Source organism: Sinohyriopsis cumingii, chromosome 12 (assembly GCF_028554795.1).
Source record: "Sinohyriopsis cumingii isolate HCF-2022 chromosome 12, ASM2855479v2, whole genome shotgun sequence".
Classification (NCBI taxonomy): Eukaryota; Metazoa; Mollusca; class Bivalvia; order Unionida; family Unionidae; genus Sinohyriopsis; species Sinohyriopsis cumingii.
This window is the reverse complement of record NC_142972.1, coordinates 106,537,958-106,557,224: the sequence shown is the minus strand read 5'-3', so window position 1 is coordinate 106,557,224 and position 19,267 is coordinate 106,537,958. Positions and strand designations below refer to the sequence as shown.

The window sequence follows — 19,267 nt, the reverse complement described above, 5'->3', positions numbered from 1 at the left end:
GCAGAACAAATCTGAATGAGAAAAATATGCAACTCGCAGAATTTTTATTGTCCATGCTGTCATATCAATCATATGTCTATATTATTAGTATCATCGACGCAGTTTTGAATACTCACATTATTTGTATAAAATATGATAAAACTAATCATCACGCATTTGTGAAACATCAGTCAATGGACATAAAGATTGATCATTATAATCATCCCGTATCTGCGACTCGGCACAGACTCGTGTGATTGTTATAAGTGTATTTATTGTCGGGTGAGTTTCATGCAACTATATGTGATATTCCGCTGATCATTAGGACTAATCTCTAATTCTGTGTGGAAGTGTCACAAACGAGATATTACCATTACTATAATATACAATACCCTTATTTACCGCATGCACTTTGGACAAATATCATGGAAACGTAAAGGAAATCTGAATATTTGCCAGATATAGTTCACGTCTTTATGCTATACCAAGAACGATGTTTGTAATCTTGATATAAAATAAATCATTTGATCTTGACGCACTTTAACTTCAGATACAGGAGCATCTTTGGAAGAAAATTAAAAATAGAATGCAGTTTTCATTTTGAAATCCTCAATCATTGTATATACATATTTTAACATAAAAATGTTTGCAAACATACATTGTCGGATAGAAGAATAATCTCCGTCCCCTTTTAGTCGCATATATGAATAAATCTCTAATTAATGTCCATACCTACATTTCTTAGGCAAGCATAGCCTAAATTCTTCTTCAAGCTTTCATTTTAGACGAATGATCACGAAACAATGGTTTTTCTATACATCCAAAGTAAAACTAAATGTTGAGTCTTTGCGTCATGTGAATGAATGTTCTTAGAATGAACTGCCATTGAATACCCTCTTTACTAATCTGCCATCACCAACAGTACAGGACAAAACTTGCAACCTGCTTTTGAACTCGTCAATGCTCACGGAACACCCCTGAAAATAATGAAAATTGGTTTAAATGCAATGATATATTTCAGGATAGGAGAACTTCATTTTGACATTTATAGCGACGTTTAATCTAAAACTAGCGAGGCTTTAATGATAGACCGAATATTGGTTTTATTCAAAGAAGGAACTATTAGGAATATATATGAATAAAGTATAGATACACCATAACGGGCAAACAGACCTGCAGATGTCTTTGTCCCGCAATGGTTTCATAGTAGGCAGTTCTGCCATGCAACATCCTTCTGTTATTAAATCCCATCAGGTCTCCCGGTCTCAGACGTAGTTTTCTCTGAAATACAGACCGTCATGAATTAGTTTTGTTCATTTGTGTTGCTGTTTATTATTTATTTCATTAGATATAAACAGACTTTTGGAATTATTACACACGTTATTTAGATTAATATAGCTGCGTTGTTGTCTTCACTGCTTATTGTATCTTTCTTGTTTTGCATTACTGTCTTTAATAAACTTAGTATATGAATAAATAATTGTTTACATGTGCTGCAAATAGATTTTTTGGCTCCATTTAAAATAACCTAAATTAAATAAATCAGGAATAAACAAGCTCAAAATGGCTGCCGAGTATTACGATTATAAAAGAGCAGCCTGTTATGCACATTGGCCAACAGCTAATGCAGGTGTTCGTAAAAGATTATCCATATCCGGAGGAAATGACTGGTCGACTTACATACGAAGGTGATGTTTGTATCATGTTTGCAAACTTCAGGTAGGCGTCGAAGTATCCCTCCAGATCTCCCTAAGTTGAATAAGGACAATATCAGGGGGCAAAATAAAAATTGTTCAATCGAAAAAAGTACCTACAAAACGTCCTTGTGGAATAAGAATAAAAATAAATAAAAATAAGTTTATTCAAGAGACCTAACAGACCTACGCACTAGTTCAATGCTTTTCCGTTCGAAGAAGACAAAGTCGAGTAGATTGAGAAAAAGAAGTAACGAATTTAAAGAAATTTAACCATAAAAAGTCCACACACAATCGAAATGTAAATGTGCAACACAGTGGAAAAGACTGAATGATAAAGGCTTAATGTAGGTATCAAACAATCCTTTATTAAAGTAGTATTTACCTGACTTTTTGGAATATATCTAACGAATAAATCATTATTATGTTATAAAATGACATTGTAGCCCTTCTACTTGGCAAAGATTCGGTTTTCGTGTTGCTTTGATACTATGTCAACTATCGCAAAAGTTTCATGCGATGCATGGTGTAAACGTGATAGAGTTTGGAAATAAACATGTTAATGTATGTCTAAAATACCTTAAAAATTCGTACAATTTCAATATGTGTTTCAATCGCCTTATAAGGACAGACATCTTCATCATGTATCTTTCAAGTATCTCACAAAAGTCATATCATTTTATGATGTGCATTTCTATCACCCTACACAGTTATACCAACTGATCGTGTATGTTTATATGTATCATTACTAGGTTACGCTACTAACGTCATGTACCTTACAAAGTCATAACATTTAATTTACATGTAACTTTCAACGCAATACCGCTTCAATCAGTTATTAAATTTGGTATCGCAAAGTTATGGCTGCTAGAATCACTTCTGATGCTGCAATTATTGACGACGATGACGATGATTATGTTGTACAGAACGTTATTTTGTATCGCTGCCATGCAACATCACTATTTGTTCTCTTTATATCTAACTGATATACCAACTGACTGAGTGACTTACTTCGGGTACTGCCATTGAAGACTGTGTAAATGGATGCCAACTAATCCTCACAATCTACGATAAATTAATATATTATATTATGGACAGAGAAATAGCTATTTGTCCATACGTTATACCACAATAAATGTTTTTTATGTCATGAAAACAAATTAAATTTTACTATGGCAATTAAAACAAAACATATTTTGCAGAATATTTTGGTAATTTCATGTAAGTCAATTCTTAAATATTACTTTTACATCTCATTTCATAATGTCATATATATAGCAAAATAAGTAGAAAAGGGACCAATGTTTTAACATTGTTTCCTTATTTTAACACAAGTCTTAACAAGAATAGGACTTTCTACACTTGTCATGGATTCTTTTAATAACAGTATTTGCTGATACTGCTAAAATGATTTTTCATTGGAAACGATCAAGGAATATGGGTATAGTAAAGTGTAAAAGCAGTATGTGCCACACAATTCCTAACGTTAATTTTTATCCAGTCCAGAGGGGGGGGGGGTGAGAGAGAGAGGGAAAGAGATTGAGAGAATTGTAACTTGCCTCACCAACGCCGTTCACCTCAATATGTTTTCGTTCATGGACCATGTATATTGGATGTTCTCTGAAAAAGATTGGATTCAAACTGCAAAACAGTGTTATAAATATACTTAACGCTTATGATAAGAGAAGCATAAACTATGGGCCATAAAAAATCCTCGGGAAATGAGAGAGTAGTGCATATCATCACCAACTTTCATAATTCTAGATAGTATAGCGTCTCCAGGCAAAGACCCACTTGGTATTTAACTAAAAGTAAACTCTTAGCCTAAGCCATCAAAATATGAAATGTAGGTCACAGTGAAAGAGTCAGTGTTAAATATGGCCGTGAATTAAATGCACAGTGACCTACTTTAGGGCTTAGTCTTCAAATAGACGGATCCCATTACACGGTTGGATAGTGCTATATATACCAGCATGTACACATGATGCAACAAGGCATATTTGGTTATGGGCTAAACACAAAAACATAAGCTTAACCAGTAAAATGCTATCTACATTTTTGTATGTAAGGGTGTGGTACTAACAAATGCAATCAGTCGTCATGTTGGACTATTCTAAGTTAACAGAGAGTAAAACAGACTATAAAAAAACATAAGGTAACCAAAGTCAGTGAAGCGTAAGTATTGAAAACATTGACCAAATTTTATAAAGAGTTCGTGGCAATTATATAATGCATCTCCCTAAAACGTTTCCTCCTTGTACGTAAAACAGAATCTTTTGCAGAGTGGAAACGGTATATTTAGTCAAAACCTATATGCACAAACTTAACCTAAACAAGTAAAATGTTGTATGTTAGTGGCATTGACCTTCTTGTTGTAATGGTGTCGTACTAAGATAGCTGCATATTATCATCTTGGTTGATAGTTTCAACAAGAATAGAACATGATAAAAAGAATTAAATGCAACGAAGTTTAGAGAAGTCAGTGAGGAGTCAAACATTGGTAACGGTGACTTACCTTTGTTATGCGGGTGTGATACGGGAGGAAGGGATCATATATGCATCTTATATATTACCTACTCCAGTGCGCGCGATGCAACAAATTGTGAGGATGCGTTCGTCAACAATTTTTATAGCAGATACTCCCCGGGCCATCTGCCAGACGCATCCGCACATTGACAAAAAGTCTCAGACCGCTAACAATAAATTAAAAAATTAAAATTCTGATAAGAATGATTGCAAAATGTAAGTGTCAATGGCACCTTGTTTTGGAAGACACAACATTATAGACATATTGTGGCAACACATTATGTTGGATACGTGCTGACAGAGTTAGAGAAGGTGGCGGTCGTATTCCGTGTGAAGTATGTCACATTAGATTACGTAGGAAAACACCTCTGCGTGATCAATTATGTGGCCGAGCAGTTTGATGAGCAATGTGGTCTATGCGTTCAAAGTTTTATCGCAACGAAATATCTCCAGACATTTCCTATTAGATTTCTCTCTCTCTCTCTCTCTCTCTCTCTCTCTCTCTCTCTCTCTCTCATGGCTAACTTAATGGCCCACGCGCGTATAGTTGAATGAATGCATATGCGACATGTTATATATACAATCTAATCCAAAAGCAAGGGCAGCGATATTTTCCAAGGGCAGACACAATAACACTGACGTCACATATCTGGCAAAACGATGCACACAGAACTCCATCGTCAATATCCTATTTATTTTTAACGGGGCAGACTCGCACAAGCTCAGAATTATTGATGTCACATGGTGTTCTGGCCTGATGGATTTTATAAACCGTTTTAAAAATTTCTTTTGACGAGTACAACCGGACACTTATAGTCAATCACATGGGTTGGTAACCATATCGATGTCAGTGCAATATTGGATTGGATGCATTAAGGTACAAAAGCACTGTGTAGGTGACACGCTGCCGGTCAGATATATTGGAGAGATCGTCAATATACTGATTCCCTTTTCCTTTTTAAACTTTTCTCCTACGGCCCTGCGGATAGATTCAACTATTAGTCCAAGTTTAATTTTTTCATGTGAGACGATAAAAGATTTGAGAATATATGACCTAAATTCCATGATACTTCTGTACTCGAACTGTAATCATGGGCGGCGTCGTTTACGTATTCGCTCTACTTCATTTTTTTAATACATATGTTACATTCACAATTTTTGGAAGAATAGTGATTTTCTATTTGAAAGTTAGAGTTTCACTGCTTATCAGTTCTTATCAGTTCTATAATTTTGCATCCATTTTTTATAATATTTAATAATATTTATTTTCTTTACTTGTAAATGCACAGGACGCTTGTGCATTGGAGTGTGCAATAATAATAACGTCACGAAAACAACGACTAGCGGAAAAACGTTACAACAATATTTACCAGCGCGTGATACAGTCAAACAAAAATTACAATCGCGTCACTCAACCAAGGACGATCTCAGTGCGGGATTCGAACAAACATTTCACCCTTTCATTAAGCCAACAAAAAACTAGCGCGTCTCCCGGGGGGTCATTTGAGCAATCCGAGGTGCCACAACAAACAGATAAGACGGCCAAAAGCAACGATTACCCTGTATGGCAATAATTTGCATACGCAGTAGGGTTTTGACCCATGTAAATATAAGCGCGTACAGAATCAACTCAACCTCCATCTGAAAAAGCCAACTAAAGATAGTGGTTTCCGGATGACTTTATGAGACAAACTGATCGATTATAAACCTCGAGAGAAGGTTACATGCGGACAACACTTCCCACAATATCATTAACGATGCAGCAGCAATATTTTAGGGGTACTAGTTCCATGTATACGCGGCGCTGATCAACGAGCTAATAAGTGACGTGTACAGGGACGGCAGCGATTCATCGCCTCAATTACACACGTGTCAGCAATATAATGGATTTAACAGCTGGAGTAATTTGACGACTCGATAGAATAATTGATCATATCACTCCTAATACCACAATGACGGTGTTGATGTTTTGTTTCCTTCCGGAATCATGGATGCCTAGTAACCAACTTGAGATATCGGTGGCTCAACTTCTTGTGTATTACAGTTAGTTCACCATAATAATGGCACCAATTGGTGGTCTACCAACCAATAACACACAATTTTTTTCCTCACGGCGCTTACGAGATCGATGAAATGAGTGCTGAATTTCCACGTTATATAAGCGCGATAACTTATCATGATTCTAAAATCGCAGTTACCGTTCACGATCTCATATTAAGCTCCTTGATTGAAATATCCACTGAGGGTACCTCGTAGACGTAGGAGCGTCTTTAATCAAGACCGTACTCGGGTGGCCATCAGGCACGACTGGGGAACAAAAAGTGGTTACTTTTCCAGTTCGCGATGCATGTCATATAGCTCCTATAATTGCGTGCATCACATTGACGATCGAGATAAATATCACTTGCGACGCCGTCGATCTAAACGTTACCCGCCTGAAATATGTTTTTTATATCTTTTCTGAATGAGTTATAGTTAGTGGCAAGCGACAAAATAAACAATATCGATCTTACACGCGCACGCTTCTACCCCTTCAAGGTCGTAAACTCACGCTTCCCTGTGCACCGAGTTTATTACCGATATGGGCTTAGCGATGTTATTCAGGGGTTAATTAGCAACATTTTCAAACGGCTAGTGAACACAAGATTTCGCTGGTTAACAAAACAAATGTCAGAAGGCCATTGTGGTTCTCCGGGGTAATCCAATGACAGCGATATCCAGTGGGATCTCAACGACAAAAGTCATATAATCGAGATTGGTTTCCAGAAGGATAAACCACTAATTGTCGCATGTCTTCTATGGCGGAAGACATGATCGCAAGAGTCAGTTAAACCATCAATGCCACCTCAGCCGAGCGAGTAAATAATTTGATAATGCCATACAGTAATATAACTGCGAATCTTGTTTGCGGGCAGCGTGGCTCAAACAACCAAGTTTCATCCACTTTGATACAAAATGTTCAAACTTGTATCAGAACCTGCATTTGACATGCACGCATCCGTGTTAAGGGATGAACAAGTGTGCTATTATCAATATTATTTTATGTTGCATATGAGTGACACTATCGGCCGCCAAAAACGACTGGAGAGTAACACTGCCATTATCAAACACATAATTCGTGGGGGAGCAAAATAAACTAGGGGTAACCTAGCGACAGATCCGTCATTTCAATGAGGCACACAAATTATGTCGTGGTATCGAAATAACGCTGTCTGCGTCTGATGTCGCCACTCTGTCACAAATCCTCTTTCTCTCAACAATATCAGCAGGGCTGCCGCTGAAAAGTCTCCGCCATCCCCACTGCACCAGCCGCTGTAAAATCCGCTATCCTTTGCACTGCAGGATATGTAGACACTAAAATAGCACCAAATGTTGCAACGGCACGTTGATCAGGGGCACACAAAATAGGCCGCTCAGTGGAAGCAACACACCTCTCTAGGTATCAACGCTGCCATCACAAACCGCGATGATTTCCTCCTATAGGTGGGGAAGAAGCTATAGAAGTACTTATTGCGGTGACAGACAATTCCAATCTGGTGATTGCGTTGCACAAAGATACGGCACAGTGATTTTTAGAACGTAACCAGTATGGGTAATTAAACATTGCTGTAATAAAAATATGAACACAGACATTTTTGGATGATCGTTGTGCGTTGAGACGGCATACAAGCCGCGTTCGTGGACACATACAAATTTGCCACATGAGACGACTTAGCCACGCTAGTGGACTATACTATGGTAGATATTAAAGAAGTTGTGGTACATCAAAATCAGTTTGGTCAGATTAAAACTAACATTGTTAAAGTGACTGATAGTACTAAAATACCAAGACCGGTTCCGGTAATTTCGTCAAAATCAATGAGGCAAGTGTAAAAAGAGATAATGGAATGTCATGTGCGCTGATCGCAAATGATGTACGAAGTCGTTTTATACCAGAGACAATACGGTGTGAACTCAGCATGAACAATACGAAAGTTGTTCCTGTGCGTGACCCAGAAAAAGACCGAGACAAACGATACGCGAACTTGCGAAATTAAGCATGTAAAGGCGTTTAAACTTTCATGTACAAATGTCCAGGAAGACTCTAAAGTCTAAAATAATCGATGAATTTTGTGAAAACCAAATCTTGTCAAAACAAAACTGGATGATGTCGTTACGAAACTAACTGCGCTGGATAATGTTTAAATGTTACACTCTAAAACAGAAATTACCAAAGCCTGTATCCACACGCTCCCAGTCAGGTTGGGCGCCTTTGACAAATCATCCAATGATTTCCACGACGACAGTAAAACCATCGATGAATATTTTGGAATGTCCAGTCATATTCCGATGAAACTTCCCGATATTGCTGAAAAACCAACCATGCTGTAGGATTACATAAAATCGTTACATGCCGATTTGAAGCTCTGACAAAGTATGAAATCAGTGAAGTTTTGGGGTGAAGTTGGTGAAATCCACATTCGTGAGTTTAAACACGGTGATTGGTAATGTAGAGACAGATCCCAGACAAATCTCTATACTAAGGCGTCTATACAGGCTCGAATGCTTATTATTTTAATAAATCTGCTATCTGGTTTAGCGGCAAACCACTAACTCATCAAATAACTATGCTTGAGACAGGCTCGATTCGGCCATAAAAATGTTGAATGATGTAATCGCCGACCTGCAGCCGGCCATTACGTTAATCAGTACTCTTAAATCTGACTGTGAGCAAAGAATTCCAACAGTTGTTTTATCGTATTTTAAATATATTATCTCGATGTTAATGGTTATATGTGAGTCATTGTTTCCAATGATTTAAAAAGGAGATAGTAAAGAACAGATATGCATACCTTGAGATTGCAGATACATATGTCATATAATGCTGTTGTACAGATTGTTTTAAGGCCAAATTGTTGATTGACTACTTCTCAAGGAAATTATATGTGTCGGGTAATGATTACTACCGTTCAGTACATTCCTCAAAGTTGACTTTCAGTTGCTATCTACAACAATCTAATCTCGACCGTCGCCATATTAATACAGACAACAAAATATCCGCGTTCGTGACTTGAACGCGCGATGTATTTCTACAATGTCATCCATTTAACAATCTCACCACTGACAAAGTAAAAAATAAAAAACAGGCACTAATATATAAGGTTAACGTCGCTTTTGATCAATGCGTAATACATTCCGCTGACACAATCCAACATATAAAGGAAATTAATTTCCTTTTGAATGTTCATTGTCTGCAAAAGTGAGTTATATTTCCATATCGCGAGCGATCAAGGTCTCCTAAGCCTGGCTGAGGTCAATTCAGTTCCTTCGGCATGATTTCGTCCTTGAGATTACAGACATGTGAAATTTATACTGAAAGACCGGACTTTACCAGCCAGATTATTGATGTAATCTTCAGCCAGTGCATTTTAGGCTGACGCGTAATAATCAATAATGCTTCTCAAGGATGAATGTGGAGGATCAATAACACTGCAATCGTGATATTTTATCATGGCTGATATAATCATCACATTTTTTCTCGACGTGCATGTGTCATACTCCCCAGCGAACCCGTGGGTATATCCGGTATAAGATTATAGCCGAATCCATCACCACTATTTCTCCTGCGCGTGCAACCGTGGGTAGGTAATAAGTAAGATACTGAGATATCCCCACCCCACCTTCCTAATGCTGCTACATAGTAAGATGCATGCCTCACCAATTTTCATGATCCCATATGCAAAATTTTTTATAAAGTGTAAATTGAGATAAAGGTTAAAACTTACTAAGAATAAAGAGCTAATATTCGTGCATGTACTAATTCAACTCTTTAATTCGCCTCCAAGTAAACATTCTAAATATTTGTCGAGTACCTTGCAAGGAAGATTGGTGGAGATTCTATGAGGCTTTGCATACGTATCTGATTTGTATGTGCGAAAAAGACAACGTGTTGTACACTCACTCTTTTTATCGAGAATATGGGCCTAAATTATCAAGTAAAGAAGCATACTGACCTGTCTAAATGAACCTTCGAAAATATGACTGGGATTCTAGTAAGTACTTCGAATTCATCGGGGTATCGCTTCCGAAAGTCCTCGGCAACATGAAGCAAATCGACAAAGGTTGAATCTCCTCCCTTCACAGTGTCGTCAAATCTGTCGCCATACAACCAAGAGGACACAGGTGAAACATATATATATATATATATATATATATATATATATATATATATATATGTATGTATGTATGTATGTAATGAATAATTATACATTTGTATTTAATTTGTTATTTATTATCTTTGTTCACTTGGTTTCCCAAGAAAAGAGCACTTTAAATTTCTTTATAAGAGGCTCGCGGAAGCGCATCATATTGGTTTGATGAAAGAACAAGCAAACCAAAACTTCACCAAACTAACACTTGCTAACAACAAACCAAAACTAGACACCAAGAGTACCCAAATATTGTGAGCAAGTGCAATGATTTGTAGCAGATAATTATGCATCATGTGATCATCTTAAAAGTACTGTGAGCAATTGTCAGCACGTCACATGGGTAAAACTGGCACCATGTTCTATTTTAAGAGACACACCACTTAAGTCATTGAAAACTCTTTCAAATAATACACTAATGTCAGTCACATCACATTCCTTTCCAGAATAGTACTCACAAGTAATGCAAAATTGGAACATGCATTCTTATGAAAGTTCCGTTACGTTAACTGTCATCCACAAAAAGTTAATAATTTTCCCATTCAAATTCAAACAGCTGGGTATTAGAAAAGCTCTGAAAAATTTTGTTACCTTTGTAGTTTCTTTAAACCTGTGCATACAGTTAACACTAATCGAGAGACAAAATAACGTTCTGTAGTATGATTGGCATAGCAAAACATGTTTCTAGGAAAATACTTACCTATTCATAATACTAAAGGAGCCATCACTCAGTTTTCACTCAGAGATGTACACGATGGAACTAGGTGAAATACCAAACTCCCTTCCGTTGTCACTCCAGTCCTGGATCCAAAATATTGGGCAGTTGACGCTCCATCACTATATTGGAACAACCTCCTATAAATCTGATTCTAAAAGTGATACAGAAAGCAAGAGATGTAGTCTATCGCCTCATCCTCCTTGCTCCACTCAGATAGGATCGGTCGTGGATCAATGACTTCATCAATCCTGCATTGGAACCTCCTAAAACTTGGATTTATCTCATATACTCAAACAACCACAACGACAGGTGTTTAATGACCACCCAGAGGTACTGAACCAATTGTTCTGGATCATATTAAAAAGGCTCAAAGAATTAATCAATTTTCCCAACCAGTCGTAGACAGAACGCTTAGGTACGAAGTCCCTCCAGTCTGAAGCATACGAAAGCATATGGCCCCTTTTCCTTCAGTGGTGCACAACTAATATATCCTTCCTATCTATGCATGTATACCGCAGACACCTAATTTCCTCCTGTTTCTCCAAAAAGAGAAAGTTAGAATTGATTAATATAAAAGGTCAGCACTCCATGATCGCTGAAACCCTTCATCACCATCGAAGAGAGGTTATCGGACAAAACAAGGACTTTTCCAATCTACTGGCTGAATATAAGTATACACGGCCAAAACATTAACCCTATGTCGAAGTACAACCTATCTTGGGAATTAAGCTGACTGTACAAGACATCTTTTCAACCAATTTCAAGGGCATACCTGGCATACACCTTTCATACAGGGCCTTCTTCCTCATAGCGACTGCAGGCAGAATTAGCGAAATGCATGCCCTATTATCAGGCATGAATTACAAACAGTTCCGGCAAGACGGATTAGTCCTTACTTATAACGGCATCCTCTTTTATTTTATCCCCAAGAACCGGCTTTCTTCCAAGGGTAACCAGACTCATCTGGACACAACAGCTGAGGGCCACCTACAAGACCCACTCCGGACATTCATGTGGAGCCTTAATAGAAAATAGCCACTGCGTCGAGGGCTGTCACGCATCTTTTCTTTTCTCATAAATGGACATTATAATATATTACAACAGACTATCTCGTCCTGCAGTAATGGAGTTAATCACTCAGCATATAGGGAAATAACCCCAGCTGACATGAACAGTTTACATATTTTGCCACACGAGATTAGATCAGTTGCCATCTGCTTACCATTCGACCGGAAATGTTTGCTAACCAACGTTATTCCAGCTGTGGGATGGAGATCAGAGTCCACATTCTCTAGGTTTTATCTCCGAGACATGACATCCCAAATAGCCCAATTCAATTTGGTAAGACCAATATATGCAGCTCAACAGGTCACCATTCCAATTCGACGTACTGCTTCATAAAACGCGGCTTCCTGACGTCCGCGGTATGTGCAGGAGGTTAGGGGAAGGTTTCGCTATTTGAATCCGATCCCCGACAGTTTCAATCCCCTCCAGTCGGGTTAAAAAGAAGCTGTTTCATATACCTTACGGGACCGGATATGGTATTTCCGGGGTAAGGGAATGTATCTGCCTCCACCTCTTACCTATAATTCTAAGGTCATATGAAGTGTAACGTATTTAAAAATGAAACAATTTCTTCTTAGTTAAATGTTTATTCAAGAATATTTACAAAATCATAATATATATATGCACCCTCCCAGCCCCCCGCTGTTACATCCATAAGAGAACTAGCCTTCTCCTGCTGTAGTAAGTGGGAGGTTCTTAGCCTTTGCAGCCAAGTCTTATACCTAAAGCGAGATCACTCTGCACGTCGTCCATGAAATATCTAGGAGAGCTGTGTCTGTGAGGTAGTAGTAGTTCCACTTATTTATTATGATTGGGTAGAGTATTTAGAATATTTATAGATGAAACGTCTGCGAAGTAACATTCGCAAATTACAATAAGGTCAAATTCAATGAGATGGAAAGAAATTCCGCTACTGGGAAAGGAGTATGCAGAAAACTCCGCGTACTCCTAAGGTATTGATATCAGTGAAGATTTGGAATAAAATTGCCAAATCGCTAAAAATGAAAAGAATGATCAGATACGTTTGAATGAGATGTCAGAAACGAAAAAAACATATATTCACATTTCCAAACTAGACTCAAGAAAAATAATAGAGTGTTATTCAGAAGAGAAGAAGAAGACACTTTAATGAGACTTTAATTACATTATTTTAAAATCTAGATACAAAGGCATGAGTGGACTTAAGGCTTAAGACCACTATACCAGGTTAAAAGTTAGAAAGAGGCGTTTACGAGCATTAAAAATCGGGTCGGTTCGCTTGAGATGAAATCTGAGTGGACGTATGTATCCTGTTTGAAATCCTGTTGAGATAAGTCAGTATCGAAATGAGAGGACGTATGATGGCTTCTTGATTTCCCACGGACGTAAACCTGTTATTGGCAACAAAACCAGATTGCGTCATAACTACCGCCGAGCCACTGATAGATACTGAAAGTTATTTGCGACAACTAAGAGGACATGTGATGTATTGACTATCCATGCTTACAATTACGCAGGAAACATCGCTCTGTAAAATCATATATACTCGAGCGAAGTCTGGGCTAAATGTTTGAACTTGTTAGAATTGAGTCAAATCAGAATAAAGGAAGGATTCCTTTTAGGAAACGAAACTAAGTGGCATAGTACGATGTAATTAGTCAAAGTTGAACAACGACTCAGAGAGGTTTTTGTTATGAACAAGATCATCCCTGCCATGATGTCAGAACGTGTCTAGCATTATAGAAGGGTAGCACTTAATAGCAATCGGAGTCAACGTTCATCTTCGAACAGCCAATGATTTCATGTCGGTCACATGTGGGACCGAGATACCAGTCCCCAAAAACTCGTGAATTCCCTTCCTAGTCCTATCCAAGTGGAGAGCCCTCTAGCTAGTGTAATTTCCTTCCCGACTAAAGATTTGAGTTTTTTGCTGCAAGACTGTCCTGACAAGAGCCAAGCGTTAAGGAGGTACCCTGGGCAAGGACGGAATACGTGAGGCAGAGGCTGTTTGAGAAGATTCAGCCTGGACGGGATATGTCTGGGTAGATATAACGCCAGACTGAGGAGATCGTTTATTCAGGATTTGTCTCAGCGAAGAGAAGCAATCAATTTGATTTGCAGTTCTTCTCCGCACAGTCCCTGTATGACGTTTGGAACGACGATTACTGCGGCTCGGTAGGCAAAGCCACACAGACTATCCAAGCTCAGAAAAAGGGCTTGACCGGATCAAGCCTCGCGATCTGTTACCTGTGAAATGAAGGTGTGCAGTTTGTGATTCTACCTAGTTGCAGTAATATATATCAACTGACTCACCGACAACTAGCAAATGTAATGATAGACCAGAGGATGGAGAGACCTTACTGTATGAAGAAACTATCATCTCCATGACAGAAAATCGGCCAAGATATTGCGTTTGCCATAATGTGTCTGATCTGGACGTCGATATTCTGTTTTGCCCTCCAACGGCGAAATTCCCAGACTAGAATGCAGAGTTGGGCTGATCTGGTAACGAAGAGTTTGAGCAGATACGACATTACCACCGAATGGGCTGAATCGATGAGCATGACCTTGTTCTGAAGAATATTTTAACATTGAAAAGCTTTGACGATACCTTTCATCTCTAGTATATTCATGTGGAGACTTATCTCGGTCACTGATGGTGTAAATCACCGGTGTTAGATTCTCCAACCCTGGGATCTTGCGCCAGTGGATATCTACAGGTCTGGTTTTGCAGCTTTAGGTAGTATTTCTCCACTAAGCCTCTGGTTTCTGGAATCATAAATCTCGCCTCTTCCTCGTATCCGTTAATCAAATGGCAATGAAAACGGAAGCCATTTAGATAGCAAAGTTATCTGCAGAGGGTTCATTTATACGCGACCCAGCGGACACGATCCAGTGCTGTATTGAATAATACAAGGACTCACTGACTGACTTCGAGTTCTTGATTATAATGGACTTTGCACAGTAGACACTCCGGTCTACCCGAGAGTGTGGATGACTTACCAAGTTCGGGTAGATGAGAAATGTTATACCCAGATGGTGGATGTGTTTAGATAGATATAAGTTTGAATTGTCTCAATTGATCAGAAAACCTAGATAACGTAAAAGGGAAATGAGATGGTTCTTCTCTTCTCTTAGAATAGAACTTACCATATTATTTTGGAGAATGACGTTCAACTAGGCTATGGAGGTTGATGCTGTGGTACGGAACAGGGAGACAACTGAGTTGACTAATGTCGTAAAGCCAATATGACTTATGTTTAATCGGAAATCGAAGAGCTTGAAACTAATAACAAGTACCTCTGTAAGCTAATGGTGGGATTAATTTCCGTGAAGTTTGATAGAAGGGAATATAAAAATGTGCGTGTGTCAGATCGAGTGCGATGACAATATCGTATTAACCGATGAAAAGTCGGACTGATCTAGCAGTCATCAGTTTGAATTTTAGTGGAAGGATACATTTATTTACATGACTGAGACAATAATAGGTCCGAGTCTGCTATTTGTCTTCCTGACCAGAAAAAAAAGCAAAAGTTAAACCCGCCCACTGCTGGATATGATGGTACCTCAGAAAAGTGTAGCACACTTCTCTTTTCGCCAGTTGCAAATCATAACTGTGGAAATACCGTTGACAAAATTTGTTTAGCGGCTCCTTTCAGTACTCTGACCATTATTGAGACTAATTCCCATAAATACCCTGATGTATTCGTTGTGAGAAGAGAGCAACAATGTTTCCGGTGTTGGAAGATAGCTACAGAGACCAAAAAAGTCCAAGAGAGAAGACAAGGCAACGATATAGCGCACTAATTGCCGAGTGTTATCAAAGGCCATCCGATGAATATGTATGGGGTATCGCTTTGTCAACCTAAAAGCAGTGATATCACTGCCGATGGCTGCAGTTTCCAAAGGAAATACTGATGTATTCCCACTATAGAGCCGTCCACCAACTAATGAAGCCAGGTAAGAATGTCCGCAACTTTCCCGGAATGTAAAAGTAAATTCGTGGAAACTTCAGTTTCGTCATAAAATGAAACAAATGATGTTCTTCTGGTGATGGAGCAGGAGAGGAAGGCCAGAATGCTGGGAAGTCAAAGGCGTAAAACGCCCTCAATGGATGTTCGGAGGGCTGAATCTTCCCGTGACATCCAGTAGCATGAGCTGAAGCTAAAATCGCATATAATGCATGCAGCTGGCAAAGAGTGACGAGGTCTGCCGCTGAAGTCCAGAATTAAAAACTGACTTTGAGACAATCGCTGAATAAAGAGTCTCCTCTCCTGGCATAGTGTATAGAACTTGACAACTGATTTCTGTTGAAGCGTGAGGAACTACTCAAATTATAGTGTCGAATTACGGTCTCGAGGCCGTATGTGGGTTAGACCTGTCTCTAGGCCGAACCTATCTAGTAAAGTCGCATAGGTTACCCGTACAAGTGACTAAGTTCTCTATACATATGATGGAATGCTTATGAAACATGGGCAAGGCGCGACTGAGTAAAACATGTATTTATAGCTGACCTGTACCTGTCCGACCAAAACCGAATGCAATGCAGAAATATACGCAAGTGTCTACATTACGCACAAAAAAAAATCACATAAAATAGAACTGAGGTAAAGTTATAGATATGCAGAAAGTAGATGCGGTAATATCCATTTTGAGGAAAGTACCTGTAAGGGAAATGGTTCACAGACCACATGTGCAAATAAAATCATTGAAGTTGGCGACCGGACGCTACGAATGACTTAGAAGAGGAATGCACCAGTATGTACCATATCGTAATGGAATTACTCATATAAAAGAAGTTTTTATAAGTGTTAAAGTCTAGCACGTATAAAATAATTACAGCCAAACCTGCATGTGAAGTCGCGTAGGCTGCCCATTTAAGTTCCTAAATGTGTGACGACTACAAAGTGTTAGGAAACTGGCAAAACTTTGTTGCCATAGGCAGAGACAAGTTGAAAATATAGAGTACACGTTCCTTAGAGGTGGAAAAATTCTCTCCAACTTTAAAAGGTATACCTACCACCAAGTTTCTGGCTTTTGCGAGGCCCCTTGTGACGACAGCGTGCTTCTTGGCACTAGCGGAAGTAGTAACTGAGAGGTTGTTAGCCTTTGTTTCGAATTATTTCACCTAGCGGGCGATCACTCTGCCTGACCACCACATAGGTCGGCAGACAACATTTAGCTCTCTTTAGCTAAAAGCTGTATCTGAGAGGGCTGGTATTGCGATGTAGTAGCAGTTATCTGAAGGTATTATGATCTGGTAACATATTTATAGAAGAAATTGCAGTATTGCCAACAAATAGCACAGTGGCAAATGACTATGTGACTTCAAAACGAGGCCCAATATTCAGTTTTACGTGTTAATATTGTAAGAATATGTACCAAACATTTTAATCAGTATCTATACATATTTTTTTACAGAGATTTAAAATGATACCTAACTGGACGCCGTTTCCATCCGGCAACACATTGCTCTATGGATCGCTTGCAACGTAAATTGTAAGATCATCACAAGACTTGTGGTTTTGTTATAATTTCAGTTTGCATAATACACATGAGATATTCCGTTAAGGTAACAGAGGCAATCCGGTCAAAACAACTTCGAAAGAAAGATTTGATTTCAAAGTCACTACAAAAATACGATTGGCGATGCAAGTTTTCACAGTCTGAATTAAATAAAACCACACATAACAATTAGCCGAAAGTTAGGTTCCCTTAATATACTGATTAGTTTTGAAAAAGTTCTACTAATTTTAAATATGTCATAGTTCATAATATTTTGAATTTTTAGATATTTGAATATGATGTAATTAATTTTACAGTGCTGACCACTATGAATACATTAGCTACAGTGTATATATTAACAACAGTGTATAAATTAGCAATAGTGTATAATTTCGTTACTGTTTCCTTGACTCGATAGATTAATGTCATTCTAATCCTGTTAATCAGAAGAAAAAATTCCTTTCACATCAACCCATGGTTAGATATCAATATCATTTTGTTTGCTATATCAATTTGTGTACGGATATTGTTAGATTGTATTTAACTGTTAATATGATAGGATCAGGGTTTGAAACAGAATTGTATCTGATCTTATAATAAAAAATTAATTTGCACAGTGACGCTGAAGACTTGCTATTTTATTGATTTTATTAATTTCAAGTAGAAACTGTTGGGTTTTTTGGTACAGTTTTTGTAATTATCTTTAATTGACTATTCCAAAAAGTACACTATAAGCATCATAGAAGAATGTTTAAAATCTTGTGCTTGCTTTTGTTCTTGACCGAAATTGAGTATCAGAAATACTTCTCACAAAGAGCTGACAATTTTAAACGTTCCAAGTTTTCACGTAGCATCAGTGAGGCACAATCCAGCTTTTTCATGTATTTATATTTCTACCTCACATGCTTAGAAAAAACCGAAAGTCTGTCTGCAAAGGCCGATTATCTGTGCGTGTTTTTTTTACATAGGCACATCCAAATCAAAAGTTCCAAATATATCAAAATTTAGCTGCACATTTCAAAACTAAATTAAGATTGGTGCCTATTATTTCTAAAAACACAACATATTTACAAGTGGGATTTTGTGACCCATTGTTCTACAGCGGAATCATTGACGTTGATATGGACCGTTTTCATACCGTCCGTTTCTCGTATTTCAGCAAATGACTAGAAATAATAGTTATGTTTTTTAGTAATAACTAGGTAACACCATTGATAAAAAGATACATTTCATATTATTGTGCTGATAAAAAGTCAATAAACGGGGAATCTATTTTACCGAATACAGTGCAGAAACTGTATCCCTGGTGCAGCATCTTGGTATAGGTAGTCCATGTGAAGAGGCAGTTTCACTGGGGAGTAAGCGACATGGGAAGGTCTGCATTCCTGAACATCAAAAACCTAGGAACAAGATAAGTCACCTACTAAAATCACCATTTACACGGCATCCCGTTTGGATTAAAAACTAACTTGCACATGCTATACAAAATATTTTCCGGCCATCATGCTTTCGTTTTTAGCTAATGAAAAGGAAAGATATATTTTGTGCCTACCAATATCTAACTGTTTTCTGAAATGTATCATAATAGGACTACCAAGACATCATACAATGAA

General features: G+C 38.1%; 2 protein-coding genes across 3 annotated transcripts in view; both read right to left on the bottom strand.

Moving 5' to 3' along the window:
- LOC149787197 (uncharacterized) overlaps positions 1 to 19,267 on the bottom strand; it is a 109,259-nt gene that overhangs the window by 71,710 nt on the left and 18,282 nt on the right. The gene's annotated exons all lie outside the window — the stretch shown is intronic.
- LOC149787198 (gamma-butyrobetaine dioxygenase-like) lies at positions 764 to 19,043 on the bottom strand. Of its 2 annotated transcripts, none has more exons than XM_089978354.1 (7): positions 18,933 to 19,043; positions 10,193 to 10,333; positions 3,233 to 3,293; positions 2,685 to 2,738; positions 1,660 to 1,728; positions 1,153 to 1,260; positions 764 to 956 (listed from the first exon to the last, which is right to left on the bottom strand). In XM_089978354.1, exons 1-7 carry the CDS (start codon positions 18,986 to 18,988, stop codon positions 849 to 851), a joined length of 597 nt encoding a protein of 198 aa, XP_089834480.1. In that variant the 5' UTR covers positions 18,989 to 19,043; the 3' UTR covers positions 764 to 848. The 2 variants fall into 2 exon arrangements, with proteins under 2 accessions (XP_089834480.1, XP_089834481.1); XM_089978355.1 differs by lacking the exon at positions 18,933 to 19,043 and adding an exon at positions 11,088 to 12,673.

Coding starts and splice junctions, on each gene's coding strand:
- LOC149787198 (XM_089978354.1), bottom strand. CDS start 18,988: ATGGACTACCTATACCAAGATGCTGCACCAGGGATACAGTTTCTGCAC. Junction 1,729..2,684: donor CTTCAATGGCAGTACCCGAA/GTAAGTCACTCA, acceptor TATTCAACTTAG/GGAGATCTGGAGGGATACTT. Junction 1,261..1,659: donor TACAAACATCACCTTCGTAT/GTAAGTCGACCA, acceptor TCTGTATTTCAG/AGAAAACTACGTCTGAGACC.